This window comes from Lagenorhynchus albirostris, chromosome 10 (assembly GCF_949774975.1).
Source record: "Lagenorhynchus albirostris chromosome 10, mLagAlb1.1, whole genome shotgun sequence".
In the NCBI taxonomy this organism is placed as follows: domain Eukaryota; kingdom Metazoa; phylum Chordata; class Mammalia; order Artiodactyla; family Delphinidae; genus Lagenorhynchus; species Lagenorhynchus albirostris.
In genome coordinates this window covers 96,520,170-96,538,830 of record NC_083104.1, presented here as the reverse complement: position 1 = coordinate 96,538,830, position 18,661 = coordinate 96,520,170, and the positions used below count along the sequence as shown (strand labels likewise).

Genomic DNA, 18,661 nt, shown 5'->3' with positions numbered 1-18,661 from the left:
TCCCTCGCGGGCCATTTCCGAAATACATTAGCTATAAAAACATAGAACAACATCTATTACACGGGAAATAGGGAGATTCCGTGCCTCTGGCCCCCTTCTTAGGCAGGGACGTTGGTATTTCCTCAGAAGTCCCAAGTATCCAACCTCCGCCCCCAGCAATAGGGCTAGGTTCACAGGCAACCAGTTTTTCAGTCAGCTGCCTGCCCTTTCTTCCTTCTTCGTGCTTCGTCAGTCACGGCTTTAAACAAAACGACTGTGCGTTTGAAATCACTCTGGCGCTTTGGCACAGCGCAGCAGGGGCAGCCAAGGGCACGGGTTCCGAGAACAGCAGTCGGTAGACAGAGATTCTGGCTTGAGGAAAACCAAAGGAACGGGGGAAGAGGGAGGGAGAAGCAAAGCAGCTGAGTGGGAGGTGCATTCTGGGAGTTGTAGTCCCCTTCGGGGTGGCCTCCTCAAGGTTCCACCGGGCTCTGCACTTCGTCTCCCAGCAGCCCTCGCGACGCAGAGGCGGCGAGCGGTGGGGGCGCTGGGTGATGAGCTGCCGCTGGGGGAGAGGGCCTGGGGCGGGTAGGCGCCGCAGACGTCGCAGGGAGACGTTATCTGCGGGCAGTGGGGGTCGAGGGACCCTCGGGCGGGCGGCGGCGAGGGCCGGGTGGCCGCCGCACGTTCCAGTGCGCGCCCTCTGTCCCCTCCACGGGCGCGCGGCGTCCGCCATGGAAGCACATCCGGCTGCCACCGGGGTCTCCGGGCGCCGCGTCCCCGGTTCCCCGGAGCGATGAGGAGGTAGGGGCGCCCCACGTTCCTCCTCCCGCCCGCGCTCAGTCGGCCGGACCGAGAAGAACCGTGGGTCTGTCGGCCGGCCGGCCGCGGTGCCGCCCCCGCGCCGCCCCTCCCCGCCTCGCCTCCTGGGGGCGCTGCCGGGCGTCCTCCGCTCATGCCGCCCCGGCGCCCTGCCGCGCCCGGCGCCGGCCGCTGAAGCCCCGGCCGCGCCGCCCGCCCGTCCGCCGGCCCGCCCGCGCCCACCGCCCAGCCGCCCGGAGCCGGCCGCCCTCCTGCCCCCAAGATGTGGCACAGCGTCGGGCTGACCCTGCTAGTGTTCGTGGCCACGCTGCTGATCGTGCTGCTGCTGATGGTGTGCGGTGAGTGAAGAGTCGCGCGGGGCAGTTACACTCCGCGGTACACACGCCGGCTTGCGTCTGGTCGACTGGCTTGTTTTGTCTGGTTTAAAAGAAAAAAAGAAGGCCTGGGTGGACAAGTGTCTTCAAATCATCTGTTTTTCACTTACCTCTCGGGAGTGAGCCCTGATCCACGACAGGCCCGCTGTCATCCAGGAGAGGGAAGAACAGCATCCAGGGCTGGGCATCTTGACTCGGGCTTAAAGCAGGTCCTGCTTCACCGGCAGGATGGCCATTCTTACCGCAGTCTGCTTAGATTTTAACCTTGGCCTGTATCCGAAGGTGAAGTGATTTGATTACTCCTTTTTCTTTTTTGACACGTTCTGACTCTGATGATAAAGCGAGGTTTCAGTACCTTCGTTTAACCAGGGGCAGGGACAGAATTGGGTTTGAAGCACGCGTGACATTTTTTGTTTCCTTGGAGTTCAGGCTTAAACTAAATTCCAAGCAGAAATGTTGAGACGCGGCAGGACTTAGAAACACCGGCTATATTAAACTTCCAGGGTCAGGTAACCTAACTCTTAGTTCTGTAATAATGGTGCTGTTTTGTTTGGTGTGATTTTTTTTTTTCCTTCATGGAACGAGAGGACGTGAAACTTTTTTCTCAAGGTAATATTAGCGCAATTGTAGTTTTTTTTTTAACGCACAGTAACTGATAACCACAGCTCTCTTAGCCAAGTGGCTGAGCAGTTGTGAAAATTTGGTAAGTGTTTAGAACGAGATGTCAGTGAGTATTTTTTGATAATTATACTATTGAAGTGGGGGTTCAGGTTGATGCAGTAATTTGGTCAGTATTCAAAATACTATAGGGCTTATTCATTGCATGATTAATGTACTAAATGCTCAGTATCAGCCATGTTTGGAGACACTCGTGCATATACATGTATAGACATATATTTGTATTTATACACTAGTATGTATATTTTTAATTTTCTTGCTTTTATACGTGCATAGACATGTATATATATTTGTATTTATATACCTGTATGTATATTTTTAATTTTCTTGCTTTTACTAAGGCACTAGAGTTAAAGCTTCTAACTTACAGCCTTTCTTTTCTGATGATAAAACAATTGGAAAGCCTTTCTCAGTTTCCTGCTTGTGATGTCAGGATTTTGTGCTAACTGTAGGTGTTTAAGATCCTTGAAGTAAGGAAAACCAGATCTATGTGATTTGTTTGGATGTGAGGAAGGAGGTAAACATATGCTTTCTTTTCTAACTTGAAGAAGCAAGCTACCTGGAGATAGGAATGTAAAATGTAAACCATGTAACAACACCTTAGATAGAATATTTGCCAAACTTGCCTTTGGGGCCTCAAAATTCCGAATTGCTGCATACATTAGACTTGCTCTCTCCGCTCCCAATAGCTATTTGACTTAAATTTTACTCATTTTTCTAAAAGTACCCTGCCTTTGGTTTCAGAAAACATTATAGAATGAGAGGTGACCTATGGTAAGTAAAAGAATGCCTTATTTTGATTGAGATGGTCAAGACTAATAGCTCTAAGAAGTAATCCAAGCACTTTTTTGTTGGGAGAGTGAATGATGTGATAGCTTCATGTTTTGACTAGGAGGGGCCTGGGGCTTAGGAAGAGGCGGGAAGGATCCCACCAAATTTGAGAGAGAAACTAGGGTGTTGTATTAGTGTGCTAGGCCTGTCGTAACGATGTACGACAGACGTGTAACAGCAGAAATTTATTTCCTTGTAGCCTGGAGGCTAGAAGTTGAAGATCGTTGTGTCAGCAGGGTTGATTTCCTCTGAGGCTTCTCTCCTTGGCTTGTAGATGGCGGTCTTCTCCGGGACTTTCATCTGTGTGTGTCCATGTCCTAATCTTATGTAATAAGGACACCAGTCGTATTGGATTAGGGCCCCACCCTTATAAATTCATTTACCCTTAAATAACCTTTTAAAGGCCTTGTTTCCAAATATAGTTACATTGGGGATTAAAAATTGATGACACGGGTCTGCCCCAAGAAACTCATAACCTAGTTTATTTTAGAACTCTGACCGATTCTTTCACATAGTGAATTACGATTTTCAAATTTCAGGTTCCTTAGGGAGGTCTACCTTCTCCTGTCTCTGTTGATTGTACTTTCTTGCTTTTCATTCATTCTAAAAATATTTTCCACTCCCACTGTTCACTGAAACTGCCCTTGTCAAGGTTCATAACAAATGGCTTCCATATTACCAAGTCCATGGTCCCTTATGAGTTGTAATTGTATTGATAGGTAACCTCTCATACTCATTCTATACAGGTGAGCATTCCTTCCATGAAGCGTTTCTCTTGGCTTTTGTACACTATACTTTCATGGTGTTCTTCCTACCATAGTGGTTAATTGTTTATCTTTTCCTGGCTTCTCATCCGCTAGAATTTAACTTTTTTTGATCACAATCTATGATAGGAAATAAATTTTCATTGCTCCCAGTACATTTGTAAGTATATATAGATAAATTACGTATATCAATTAGTTATATCCACATCTATCTACCCATTATCTCTCTTGTCTCTGAAATAAAAATTTTACAGACTAGTACTTGCCATTACTCCATGAGATGCATGCTATTTTCTATTGTATTTTTATGTTACATTACGTTATAATACAAATATATAGTATTTCTATTTTCGCCTTACTTCTGTTCTCTTACTCATCTTACCCAGTTCTAAAGATTTAAATAGTAACTGTAACTGATGACTAAAATTAAATCTACAGCTCTTATTCTTCTCCTGCACCCCAGGTTCGTGCATCAAACTTTTATTCTCAATATCTCCACTTGAGGATCTAATAACCATATCAAACTAAACACATCTAAAACAGAACTTTTGATTTCTACCATCTGTTTCTCCCTCCCTCCTCACATGTTGTCAGCAGCCAAGGACTTGGGTGTCATCCTTGGTTTTGCCCTTTCCTTTCCTTATAAATATCAACTCCATCTGGAAGTCGCGTCAGTTTTGTCTTTTTTTCTTCTAGTTTTATTGAGATGTAATTGACATACAGCTCTGTATAAATTTAAGGTGTATAACATTATAATTTGATTTACATACATCATGAAATGATTATCATAGTAAGTTTAGTGAACATCCATCATTTCATATAGATACAAGATTAAAGAAATAGAAAAAAAGTTTTTTCTTCTGGTGATGAGAACTCTCAGGACTTACTTTCTTAACAACTTTCATATAGAACATACAGCAGTGTTACTTTTATTTATCTTGTTGTACATTACATCCCTAGTACTTACTTTCCTTATAACTGGACGTTTGTACCGTCATCCAATCCCACCCCTCCTCCATCAACCACAAATCTGATCTCATTTTCTTGAGTTTGTTTGGTTTTTTTTTTTTTTTTTTTTTTTTGCAGTACGCGGGCCTCTCACTGTTGTGGCCTCTCCGTTGCGGAGCACAGGCTCTGGACATGCAGGCCCAGCGGCCATGGCTCACGGGCCCAGCCGCTCCGCGGCATGTGGGATCCTCCTGGACTGGGGCACGAACCTGTGTCCCCTGAATCGGCAGGCGGACTCTCAACCACTGCGCCACCAGGGAAGCCCAGTTTGTTTGTTTTTAAGTATAATTGACCTACCACACTGTTAGTTCCTGTTACGGGACATAGTGGTTTAATATTTCTATACATTTCAAAGTGATTACCGTGAAAGTCTAGTTACGTCTGTCACCGTACAAAGATATTATGTAAATATTTTTTAATAGATTTATTTTTGTTTATAGTTTTTTTATAGATTTATTTTTATTTATTTATTTATTATTTTTGGCTGTGTTGGGTCTTCATTGCACACGGGCTTTCTCTAGTTGCGGTGAGCGGGGGCTACTCTTCGTTGTGGTGCACGGGCTTATTATCACAGTGGCTTCTCTTGTTGCGGAGCACGGGCTCTAGGTGCGCGGGCTTCAGTAGTTGTGGCATGTGGGCTCAGTAGTTGTGGCTCATGGGCTTTAGAGCACAGGCTCAGTAGTTGTGGCGCATGGGCTTAGTTGCTCTGCGGCATGTGGTATCTTCCCAGACCAGGGCTCGAACCTGTGTCCCCTGCATTGGCAGGCGGATTCTTAACCACTGTGCCACCAGGGAAGCCCTATTACATAAATCTTGATGTTATTCCCCACTCTGTACATTTCATACCTGTGACTCATTTCTTTTGCAACTGAAGTTTGTACCTCTTAATCTTCCCTACCCTTTCCCCCACCTCCTCCCCTATGGCAACCACCTGTTTGTTCTCTGTATCTATGACTCTGTTTCTGTTTAGTTATGTTTGTTCAGTTGTTTTGTTTTTTAAATTCCATGTGTAAGTGAAATCATGGAGTATTTTTCTTTCTCTTTCTGACTTACTGCACTAGCACAATACCCTCTAGATCCATCCAGGTTGTCGCAAATGGCAAGATTTCATTCTCTTTTATGGCTGAGTAATATTCCATTGTATACATATACTTCATCGTCTTTATCCATTTCCATTTGCACGGAATACCTTTTTCCATCTCCTCAGTCTATGTTTGTCAGTTTTGTCTGTGGTGGTTTGAATCTGCAGATGTGGAACACATGGGTACAGAGGGCTGACTGTATTTTATGTGTTTGTTTCTCCCAGTTAGGGCGTAAGCTCAGTGAAGACAGGGACCTTCTTTGGCTTGTTCACTGCTCTATTTCTGGATCCTAGAGAGTAGAAGCATGTAGAAGGCCCTCATATATTTGAAGAAGAAATGAAGACAGATTCCTCAATATAAATTATTAAATTTCTATTACAAATACAGTCTTAAATGTGGTACAAACCAAGGCTATCTCAAGGTGGATAACCCTTGTATTACTCAATAAAATACACTTAATGAACTGTTATGTTCAGGTGCTGTGATGGAGGTCATGAGTGTCCAAAAATTAATAAAGCGTAATCCCTAGTATACTTTCTTAAATGTTTGGTAGAATTAATTTAGGCCAGGACTTTGGGGAAACCTTTTAACTGCAATTCAGTATCTTTCATTTGGGCTAATATTAGGCTATTCCAGTTACTTGTTTCTTCTTGAGTGAGCTTTTGTAGTAGTTTGTGTCTTTCAAGCACTATGTCTATTTAATCTGAATTAATGTTCTCTCATTATCGTTTAATATCTGTAGGATCTGTGGTGATGTCTTCTCTTTCATTCTTGATATTGTTTGTGTTCTTTTCTCTTGTTTATCACTCTGGCTAGAGGTTTATAAATTTTATTGATCTCAAAGAATCTGGTTTTTGGTTTTATTGATTTTTTAATTTCTTTACTTGTCCATATTTTATTTCATTGACTTATGCTTATATCTTTCGTTTCTTCTACTTATTTTGATTTTAGTTTGCACTTCTTCTAGTTTCTTATGGTGGAAGCTTAGATTATTGATTTTAGACCCTTCTTATTAAAAAAAATAGCTATTTGATGATATAAATTTCTTTCCAGGTATTACTTTTGATTTTTTTAAAAAAAACTTTATTTGGTTCAAAATATTTTTTAGTTTCACTTGTGATTTCTCTTTTGAACCATGACTTATTTAGGACATTTTCCCCCCATATATCATTTTCTAGTTTAATTTTGTTATGGTGAGAAAAGTGTATCAAGTTTAGGAAGGTTTACACTTAATGAGACGAATTAATGGTCTGTTTTGGTGGATGTTCTGCCTATACTTGAAAAGAATGTTTATTCTGCTGTTACTGAGTGGAATGTTCTGTACATGTCAGGTCAACTTGGTTGATAACATTGTTCAATATCAATGTTGTCAATAACATCGTTCGGCAGGTCTTTTTATCAGCTACTCTGTTACATAGTAGAAATCTTAAGAGCTCTGAAATGGATCAATTGGTGAAAGTCATTAACCACTTAAATGTATGGTACTTTTGGTGTGTGTTGGGGGTTGGGGTTGGAGGATGGAAGTTGAATGGTTTGTTTGGACTACCTACTCTGTGCCAGATGCTCTTCTAAGACATAGAGGACATAGTGGAAACCATAGATAAACCATAAATTTTCTTTCCTTAAGGAACTCACGTCTTGGGGGGATGACAGTTAGTTATTAAGACAATGAAGGATGGAAGTGAGCATGAAATGCTAAAGCAGCCACCCAAGAGAGTACTCTACTGAAGAGATAGTACAGTAGAAAGACGCAAAAATTATGTGTTCATGATGCTTAAAAAGCTCAGTGGCAGTGGTAGTAACCTCTTGTCTGTGGAGTTTGCCCTGGAGAGGAAGAGATTGGAGCCTAAGAGATGGTAACAATGGATAACATTTGATGAGTGTTTATTATGTGCGGGCATTCTTTCTAGGTTCCACACATTAATTCTTTTTATTACCACATTGACTCTGAAAGTGGGTGCTGTTGTCTCAATTTTATAGATGAGGAAACTGAGGCACATAGAGGTTAACTTGCCCAAATTGCGAGTGAGCTGTTGAGTTAGGATTCATGGCCAAGCAGTGTGGGTCCAGTGTGCCTCTGGGTTATAAGAAGTTGTGGTGGTAAATCCAGCTGACAGATAATAAGGATTTGACGTAGGATAGAGAATGGCACTAGGAATAGAACGAAGGAAACAGATGGGAGAGGGTTTATTAAGGTAGAATCTATAGCACTGAAGTAAAGCAGGGTAGGGCTGAAATATGCTCTTTCCCACCTGAGAGATGGGGAAAGGATACAACACCCATTACAGAAATGTGCACATCAGGAGAAGGAGCTGTTGAACGGGTATACTTTTTAAAGATGTCTTCAAGCCAGAGGTAGAGATTCCTTCCTGGGGTTTAAGAAAGGTAGAAAGTATGGATGAAAAATTTGGTCATCCTCTATACTAGGGGTAATATTTGGATCTATGGGAGTGTTGTGATCACTGGAAGGAGAGGAAAATAAAAAGAGGAGAGGTTTTAAAGGGAACTTTAAATCTGTCTTCCATTTACTGGGTAACAGGGTTTTGGGTGTGGAGGTATTGCGGTCCATGTTGTGTTGGGTCAGTGATGGTTTCTCCGGGGGCTTGTCTGCTGGGGCCGCCCAGTGTGTCTTTACAGAAGGATGTGCAGTAGAGGGAGCTTGGTGGGAAGGGTTGGAGAGCATGATTCTGTTTTCACTTTGCCTGTGTCTTGGCCTTGGACGTATTACTTAGCAGTGAACCTTAGCTGCCTTCTGTGTAAACGGAAAATAAGGTTATAGGATTGAAGGTGGAAAAGAGCTTTATACAAATCAAGATTGGTATTGAGCCAGTCAGTTAACCACTTAGATATCATCATGAAGGTGGGATTAACTCCATGGGAGGAATGATTCCACAAAGATAAGAATTTTTTGTTCTACTGCACCTGGGCTTTTTTTTTGTTTTGTTTTGTTTTTGTTTTTGTTTTTGTTTTTGTTTTTCACCTGGGCTTTTTGAACTAAAAAGATCTTGGGTAGGAAATCATATTCTCATTCCCTAATTAGTGTTTTGTGTTTTAGCCATACTTTCACTATGAAAATATGAGAAATTTGATACACTTATTGAATTCATTGCTGTTTTGCCGAGCTAGCCCTTTTCAATGGTTATGAGTCACTTCGAGCCTTTGATTTCTTATCTAGAAAATGGGGATAATGATTCCTAGTCTCACTAATTCAGAGAGCTAATGAGAGGATTAAATGAGATGTCGAATGTAAAGCATTTCATGAACTGAGAACTCTGATTACTACTGTCCCCTGGGTTTGTGGTGTGTTGACAGTGATGGTCCGTCGTTCAAGTTCATCTGCCATTGCTACCCTTCTGCTGCCAGCACATTTCTCTTGCATAGAAAAACAATATACGGTTATGTTTCATGAGATCCGTCCTGTGAACTAATGCTTAGTTACTGGCACACGCAAGTTGAGTGCTTATTTGCTTATCCCAGGACACACACCCTTTGTTGCCAGCCAGTTTTTCTGACTCACAGACTTGCCTTTTAAACTATGAAAAACTGCAATACTTGTTTTAACAATTAGTGTAAATTTTTGACTAAGTACATATAATTGTGGACAGTCCTTCTCCCTGCCCCCTCCACCCCCTCCTTACTGCTATTCCTCTGTCCCTCCCTCCCATTTTGCTCTTACAATCTCAGGATAAGGTATAAGACCCACGCCCCACAGAATAAGAGTAGGTAAGGAGTTTCTCGTGTCTGCATATCAGGTTTGGGTGGGAGGAATTGTTGGAGCTGTACTTCCCCCCCCCCCCCCCCCCCCGTACGGTGGGCCTCTCACTGTTGTGGCCTCTCACGTTGCGGAGCACAGGCTTCGGACGTGCAGGCTCAGCGGCCATGGCTCTCGGGCCCAGCCGCTCCGCAGCATGTGGGATCTTCCCGGACCGGGGCACAAACCTGTGTCCCCTGCATCGGCAGGCGGACTCCCAACCACTGCACCACCATGGAAGCCCGATCATTTGATTTTTGACAAAGGTACCAAGACAATTTAATGGAGGGAAGAACAATCTTTTCAACAAATAGTTCTGGAACAGCTTGGTATCCACATGCAAGAGGATTAATTTGGATCTCTCTCTCACACCAAAGTTAACCAAAATCGATCAAAGACCTAGTGTAACAGCTAAAACTAAAACTCTTAGAAGCATGCATAGGCATACATCTTCATAATTTTGGGTTAGTCAGCGGTTCCCTAGATATGACACCAAAAGCACAAGCAACAAAAGAAAACACGATAAATTGGATTTCCTCAAAGAATAAATGATAAATTAGGCTCCATCATAATTAAAAACTATTGTACTTCAAAGAACATTATCAAGACAGTGAAAAGACAGCCCACAGAATGGGAAAAAAATGTTTTGCAGATCATATATCTGATAAGCGTCTGGTTTCAAGAATATATAAAGAACTCTTACAACTTAAAGAGACAAACAACCTGATTAAAAAGTAGGCAGAGGAATTTAATAGACATTTCTCCAAAGAAGATTTACAGATTGCCAATAAACACAAGAAAATGATGTTTAACATATTTAGTCATTAGGGAAATGCCATAATAAAAGCCACAATGATAAACCACTTCACACCCACTAGGATGACTATAATAAAAAAGGCGGGCAATGAAAAGTCTTGGTGAGGATGTAGAGAAGTTGAGAACCTCTTACCATGCTGATGGGAGTGTAAAATGGCACAGTTGCTTTGGACAAGACTAGCAATTTCACAAATGGTTACGCATAAGTTACCATATGACGCAGCAATTCTACCCCTAGGTATAGTGGACCATGGAACAACATGGGTTTGAACTGTGTGGGTCCACTTAACATGCGGATTTCTTTCACTAAAGACACACTGCAGTCCACTACATGATCTGAGGTTGAATCCTTGGATGTGGAACTGTGGATATGGAGGGTGGATTGTAAAGTTTCAGGTGGATTTTCAGCTGTGGGGAGGGTCTAACCCCTGTCTTGTTCGAAGGTCTGTTGTATACCCAAGAGAAATGAAAACACGTCAGTGCAAAACTTGTGCAGTTGGTCATTGCAGCCAAAAAGTGGAAACTGCCCGGGTCTGTTAATTGGTAAATGGTTAAAACTAAATGTGATGTGTCTTTACAATGGAATATTATTCAACAATAAAAAGGAATAATGTGATACCTGCAACAACGTGTTTGATGAACCTTGAAAATATATGCTAAGTGTAAGAAGCCAGGCACACGAGACCACGTACTGTGATTCCGTCTGTATGCCACGCTCAGAATACACAAATCCAGAGACAGGAGAGTACATTAATGGTTCCCAGGGGCTGGGGAGGGAGGAACTGGGGAGGGGACTGCTAATGGGTATGGGGTTTCTTTGGGGGTCGATGAAAATGTTTTGGAGTTTGATAATGGTGATGGCGGCACAACCTTGTTAATATGCTAAAAACCATTGACTTGTACATTTTAAAATGGTGAATTTTATGATAGGTGAACTGTATCTCAATAAAAAAGATAATCAAGAACAAAGGAGAAGTCACCCCAGATCCCACTGCCCAGGGACAGCCACAGCTCCTGTCGATTGAGCAGTTTACCAAATGTGGACTCGGTGCTAGGCACCTAAGCCCTTTATTTATTTATTCCTCACAGTGGCTTTATCAGTCTTCTGTCAGGCCTGGGCCCCCTGACCCCTCCAGTGCTCTTCCCTCTACCTCGCTGTGCCTATTTTTACAAAGAATTTTGAGTGAAGAGAGAGCTTGCTGATTTGGAGTATCGTTAAAATACTGTCTTACAGAGTTAGGTGCTTTACTCACACAGTTGACTAAAATATATTTGTGGTGTGGTTCAGTTAGCACTCAGCACTCAAGCTTAAAGGAAGTCAAAAACTTGAGAAAAGGGTTAAGTCTCTGAAGTTAGGTTTTTAGTACCAAGGATTTTATGTTCATCTTTCCCCCCAGAGATTATAAGAAAGAAACAAGTAAAATTAGAAACTTCCTTAAGTGGCCATTCATCTCGGCCTTTGTGATGCTGGGGTAGAAAAGCTGGTTGGATTTTGTTTCCATAAAATGCTAGTCATCAGAATATGCTATGGTCCATTGCTTTTCTGTGAAACTAGAGAGTTTTAAAGTAGAAGGCATCGAGAATACACGCTAGCATGGAAAACTGTTAGCAGTGGTTAGTTTTGTTTATGAAGTACTCTAACATTTCAGAGCAACCAGTCATGGCTTCAGGAGTTTTATCTCCTGTGTTCTCCTTTATTGACTGTTAGTTCTATATTAGTGGACGTCTAAAACTTAAAACTCCTTGCAAAAACAAGCAAAACTTGGTTAGTAATTTTTTTTTTTTAGGAGAGTTATTCAGCCTTTTTAATGGCTTTGACATGAAAACACTGTATTTTTTAAAATCTTGAATTTAAGATACTGGTGCTCTGGCTTTTCATCTTGCATTGTGTAATTAAAGAAAATTTATTAATTTTCTGTGAAAGTTTATTATTTCTAGAAACTTCCTGAATAGTTTGGTCCTGAGAAGTTTTTACCAAAGTGCAGGTGATTTAGTAAATCCTGCCATTTACTGTCTTGCTTTCTGATTGAAGCACACTTGTTTTTAGTAAATACTGGCATTGGGGTGTGAATGTCCAGGTAAATAGCGAGGTGTATTCTTTCTTCCCCAGAAAAATGCTCTCAAAAAGTTGAGTTTAATACAATAAACACTCTACTTAGATTTCATAATCTCATTATAAATTTGATGTAGATGGACCAAGCTTGAATTCTCAATTCCATAAAGGCAGAAACTGTTTTTGCCATTCTGTAGAATCCCAGAGTTTATCTTTATGCCGTGTCCATAGTAAATGCTTGATAAATGTTTGTTATATAAATTGTAATCACATATACGTTTAAATTACACATACTATTTCATAACACACACACCCCACACACAATTAACTGAAATGTTCCCAACTGATAATACTGTGTGTCATAATTTCTTTTAATGTTTTTATCTCTCTTTAGGTTGGTATTTTGTTTGGCATCTTTTTTTATCAAAATTCAAGTTTCTTCGGGAACTGGTGGGAGACACAGGATCTCAGGAGGGAGATCATGAACCTTCAGGGTCTGAAACAGAAGAAGATGCTTCATCATCTCCACACAGGATCAGATCTGCTCGCCAAAGGAGGGTACCTGTTGATGAAGGCCACTGACCTGAGCGTGGTCTTCTGATAGTGAATGACAAAGGACACTGGGAGTCTCTCTCTGTAATGACTTGGCTTTGCAATCTGCTAAAAGATTGAAGAACATTCATTCTTGGATCTTAAGTCCAATTCAAAAAAAGATTTACATGTAAGCCATATGAAAATAAAGGGAATTACAACCAAATTGGACCATTGCAGATTTCATCGTAAAGATAATTTTTGCTTATATACTTCTACATATATACTTATTCTTTGACTCTTGGGCTTATCTTCTTGCACTGGTGTTAATCTGGTAAATATTACAGGCTTGAAAAACCGTATTTTATTAATATTAGTTCTATGTTGTACTTTTTTTCCCCCCGCATTATACCTTGTCTGAAATCGGGATGCATTTTATGATTACTGTCAACCAGGCAGTAGTCATGGTGCAATTATCCTCGCCTGTGCCTGTGTGGACTTAAGGTTTGTCCTGTTGTTGGTATCAAATGTGTCAGGTTTAATTGGCTTTTAAAAATGTCTTCAAAAAGATTACACTATGATTCGGCATTGAAACGAAAAGTTATCGTGTATGCAGAAAAGCATGGAAACAGAGCAGCAGGGCGTATGTTCGATATTAGTGAAGCAAATATCCGTCGCTGGAGGAATGACCGAAATTCCATATTTTCTTGTAAAGCAACAACAAAATGCTTTACGGGACCTAAGAAAGGAAGATACCCACAAGTAGACGAAGCTGTGCTACATTTTGTCAGTGAGACACGTGCAAAAGGACTGCCTGTCACACGCCAGGCGATGCAGCTGAAGGCAGGAGAAATTGCCAAAACCCTTGGAATAGATGAAACAAAATTCAAAGCAACAAGAGGCTGGTGTGATCGATTTATGCATCGAGCAGGACTGTCGTTAAGGCGTCAAACATCATTTTGTCCAGCGCTTCCTGCTGATATTAAACCGCAGGCAGTGCTGGAGTGCTGTATTAAGAGATGCTGCATTGCCAGCACTCTTGATGATGCCAAGGGTGCTGTGGCCTGGGAGAATGCAGACACCGATGGCTGTGATTTGAGTGATTGAGAGGAGTTAGACTCAAGACTATGAAGTTATAGTCATAACTTAGCCAACTTATTTCATCATACACTTTCTTTACGTATGCAGAAGATTGACGCGATAAAGATCTGTTTTAACTCTAAAAGCTGTTTGAGTAAATTTAAAAAGTAGCCGTTCTACAGGATACACAAGCATTGTGTCATAGTTTAATTGCCTATGTGTTTTCTTAGTGATACATGTGGTGCGTCTTACAACTGATGGCATCTTAGGTTAGGAAAAAAAGTAGTCTGTAAATTTATTTTTCTTTCTAGGATAGCAATTATTTATTGGGGACCTTAATTCTGACTCTTAGAATGTTGTTAAAATAGTTATCCTCTGTGAGATACATTTTGGAGCACCCTATTCAAGATTTTAGACTAGTAACTTGGGAATCTAGGCCCTATCCTCTACTTTAGGAAGAGTAGGATTAGTTACTCCTTTTGTATGGGAGGACTTCATGCTCAAGGCATGTGTTGTGGAGAAAATACTTCTTCACAAACAGCAATTCAGTGACAAGACCTCAGAGGTACTGGGTATTGAGGAAAAAATAGAGAGTGGGTGAAAATGCCTGCTTTACTGTAAAATGATTCTTGCCAGGTTCCCACGTTTGTCTTCACTGAACTTTGGACTGCCTGTTGCCTGGGGAAGGGAGATGTGGATTAAAGAACCTTCCTGTTCAGTGCTGCCTGCTTTATACAAGCATGAAATGCGAAGCCAAGTTATTTTATTAATCCAAGTTCTTTTTACGTTTTAAACCTTTGTTTCTCAAGAACTAGTCATTACAGAATATCACCTCTATTTTATGATGGTGTGTAATTTTGTTTGATACCTCATACTTCATGCTGATAGTTTCGTTTGTTTATTAACAGTTCATCTGCTCTGCCCTAAGGTGGTGAACACCTCTGCTGTCATTGTAGCCCTTTGGATGTACTAAAAGGGAATTTACAGAGTATAACTTTACTTTTAAGTATTTGCTAAGGAGAGGTCCCTAGCCGCTGAGAGTGGGGCACAGTCTTTGTCTTTATTTCCTTAGTGGATGCCGTTTTCTGTTTTTATGTGACTATATTGATTAACAAAACAGTGACACAAGTTTCAAGCATTAATTTGAATGCTTCATACTAGCTAAATATCACATTAAAATGCTCATCAGTTAGAAAGAACGTTAATGCTTCTTGGTGCTGGGAGGATATTTGAATTAGATCTTTTGCAGTCTGATATTTGGAGCTGTGGATTCCGCTTTGTAGTGGGTACCTTAGGTTTAGGTAATGGTTGCTGACACACTGGTAAACTTCCTCTTGTGTCAGTATTAAGAATGATGGCCGATATAACCCCTAAAATCTGCAAGGGTCATCCACAAATTAATCCCTGAAAGATGTACATGTTGGTATTATTTATTAATATTTATGCTTTTATGGATGTCTTTTGAAAATAGAATTGTGTGAAATGTTCTGCTTAACTTGCTTGGGAAATATAACCAAAGCATATTAATAGCTCACACTCTACCGTGTTTTAACTCTTAGGAAAGTGAAATCACTGCTGCCAATATGAGAATTCTACAAACGAATTCCTTTGTTTAAAACGTTTTTTCCCCCCCAGTACACTCGCCATAGTACATATTTCTAAGGCCACTGAGAGAGGCAGGAGAAATAGTTGTTAACACAGAATTATTTGTGTGATATAGTGTTTTTGTTCTTTTTCCTGTTTTAGTGCTTTTGTAGCTGAACTTACAGAACTCATCATAAGTGCATTTTCAGTTTCTTAGTAGGAGACGGAGTAGCCTGTGGTCAGTTTTAAAGTTTAGAGGGTCCTGAGCATTAAAGACACAAGTATTAGTCTTGTTTGAATCCTCACAAACAGTGATGGCGAGCAAGGACGTCATCGTTTGAGGATTAATTCTAAAATGAGGATTCTGGTGGGTGCTTTTCCTTCCCAACCAACCATTTCCAAATCTTTTTCTTCTTTTGCTTCTGAAACTTTTGTGAAGATTGCCTGTATCAAATTTATTGGTAGCATTGCTCTGATTTCAAGGCCAAAAAACGCTAAGTATTTGTGTGACATTGTTAACCAAGGTTTTTAATATTTACATAAAGCTAAAATAGAATTCATCCAGTGGATTTTTGTAGTGATGTTTTCATGGTGGAAACATAAATACGTCATTTTGTGGTGGTAGCCAATTTATAGACATGCTGACCCATTTCTTCAGGTGTTATCAGATTTAAAAACAACTTCGAACTGTTATTTTGCTGAAAGTTGGGAATATGTTAAGTAATGGATTCACAAAATAGGGCATTTTAAACCAAACTGTGTTGAAAGGTTTGAAAGTAGTGCATTTTTACTTTTAAGAGCAACAGTTTTTGAAATTATTTTAAGTCAACAATGCAGTATTTTTTAAAGTCAGTTTTTCTTAAAAGGTATGTTTTAATGTGACATGTAACCAATGTAACTTTAGCTTTTGACTGGTGAACTTCAAGTGCTTTTATATTTCAGGTTGACTTTAAAAAGCCAATGAGCAGTACTCAGAGGTTATGGATCCTTAAGCAATTAATGGAATAGTATTTTGTTATGGAGTCTAGGATTATTGTCTGCCTTTAAAGTATTCTATAGTTTTTAACTTAAAGCATAAAGAGTAACATTTTATCTTATATTAATTTAAAAAGTTGCATTTTGCATTTGTTACTATACACGTGTCGCCTGTTTTATGACCAGTGTTTACCCCTCTAAGTCAGTTCTATGCATAACCATTCACCAAATACTGCTGCTCTGGTTTCTTAGAGGAAACATTCTGTGCTATGCTATGATGTATTGTCATCTTGCTGCTTGACACATAGGTTTATAAGGAATTAGAACTGTGTGTGTTAATAGTACCTTTGTATAACGAGATGTAAAATTAGAGATGAGTCTGTGTAAACGATTATTCACTGTTTTAGAACTGGTCAACACTATATCTAAAGCTTCTGTGGTTTGTATGATGCTTCACTTTACACAGAATAAATTAAAATGAAAACAGAAGTTGTGTTTGTTTCATTGATAAAGAATAAGAAGCATGAAGGGTACCTTGGACATGAGGGATTGGAAACCAGCCACTTTTACCAGTGGTTCACCCTTCACCTCCTTTGTCAAACTCTAAACATCTATAAGAATTAAGACAACATCTCAGTAGTATTCCTAGTGCCATGAAAGTAATTGACTTGGAACCTAAGGGCACATAGCATTAGAGCTCATTTACACTTCAAGTTTAGCCTTTTTTCTTCTCACACTTTATCCAGTACCTTTAAGATTGTTTTGCAAATCTGTTTACCATAGATCATGTCTCACATTTTGTTAGTATTAACCACCAGGAAGACTGAGTGAGGGAATGGACCAAAGCCAAGCGAAAAGATGGAGGGATGCCTTGGAACCCATTTGCAATAGGAAACCATGAATTGCAGTGGCTGAGTGCCAAGTACTGATTTTTCTTCTGCAGTGCTCGGCTGCCAAGAATGTAGAATGGAAAAAGTGGACCGTGTCAGGGTCAGGCTTTGTCGGGTAGGAGTGTCCAAAGGGCACGGTCACTTGATTGCCGGAGACTGGCCGTGGGGTTTGGGCTGGGTTGCGAGAGAAGTCGGATCAGTAAGGCACTGATAAATGGGGCGAATGGAAAGGGATAGAGACTGAAGATAATAAAATGCATGTGCCGTAATGTATATAGTGGATAGAATAGGAAGTTTGGGGTGGAGATTAGGACTTTAGAGGTGAAGCAACCGTAGCAAAGGGGAATCTGAGAACTGTGGCACGTTCTAGGGTGTCATGTGGACTGTCATCATGGCCACTAATAGTTCTGCATCGTGGCTGGAGTTGGGATGGAGAAGACGACCATGACCTGGGGGACCAGGTCGGGGACTTGGAGGACTGACCTTAAGGTCGGGGATGTCAGGTGGCCCTTAAAAGGAGGAAGGAGTTTCCTGAAAATGAAAGACGAGCTGTGAGAATGCTTTCTCTTCATCCTGTCCCCCGGCACCTCTCCAAGCCAGCACATGATTGCTACGTACAATTAAGTACTTTGGTTAGAAAAATGATGCTGTTTATGGAGAACTTGGCTGGGGATGGGGGAGGAGAAAGGAGTTGAGGACAACAAAAGCTTCTCTAAGAATCTTAGGGCGGAGTAGGCGTCCTCCAGGGTTCTGGACAGGAGAAAGGGCAGGTGCCAAGGCAGAGTTGAGGGAAGATGCCTTGTTTGGAGAACCGTAGATAGTTGATTATTCCTGGAATGGAGAGTGATTATGGGGTGCAACATTTTGAAACTGGAGAAGTAGGAAAGATCTAGGTCATCAAAGATCTTGTATGCAATGTCAACGGCTTTGTTTAATGTTCTAAGTGCTGGCTGTTCTTGCAGGCACCTGGACAAAGTACAGATGGCTTAGGAAGCTCATGCTGACTGCCCCAAGGAGGTCTCCTTTGGAGACACAATGGAAACAGGGTGATAGAAAGCTAGTGGCAGGCTTGAAAGGAGTGACAGCCATGGGAAGTTTGAGGACATGAAGAATCCACAGGGCTTGAGACTGGGTTGTGAAGGAGAAATGAAGGATGATTTCAACATTTGAGATGGACAACGCTGAGGGAAGTGTATGGAAGAAGTAGGCTTGAGGCTGGTTGAAGGGACATGGAAGATGAGAGTCCAGTTTGGGGCATACATATTTGTATTTGAGGTGCTTACAGGCCACTGGGTGGACAGAAATACTAAACAGTTGTGAAAATGGTAGGAGGGCCATCAGTGATCATCAGCGTGTGAATGCAGTTGGAGCTGTTGGCAAAAATAGGATCTGCCAGGGAATAAGCCAGAATAAGGAGAGACCCAAGGAGTGGCCCCTAGGAGC

At 41.1% G+C, this 18,661-nt stretch overlaps 2 protein-coding genes across 2 annotated transcripts in view; one reads left to right on the top strand and one right to left on the bottom strand.

Moving 5' to 3' along the window:
• Positions 1-18,661, bottom strand: part of NEDD9 (neural precursor cell expressed, developmentally down-regulated 9) — a 503,823-nt gene that overhangs the window by 332,117 nt on the left and 153,045 nt on the right. The gene's annotated exons all lie outside the window — the stretch shown is intronic.
• On the top strand, positions 1,013-16,805 carry SMIM13 (small integral membrane protein 13). The gene is made up of 2 exons (XM_060163691.1): positions 1,013-1,139; positions 12,553-16,805. Exons 1-2 carry the CDS (start codon positions 1,064-1,066, stop codon positions 12,738-12,740), a joined length of 264 nt encoding a protein of 87 aa, XP_060019674.1. The 5' UTR covers positions 1,013-1,063; the 3' UTR covers positions 12,741-16,805.

Bases quoted from the DNA above. Each gene is read 5' to 3' on its own strand.
- SMIM13 (XM_060163691.1), top strand. From the start codon at position 1,064: ATGTGGCACAGCGTCGGGCTGACCCTGCTAGTGTTCGTGGCCACGCTG. The intron at 1,140-12,552 runs GTGAGTGAAGAG...ATCTCTCTTTAG, and splicing joins GCTGCTGCTGATGGTGTGCG to GTTGGTATTTTGTTTGGCAT.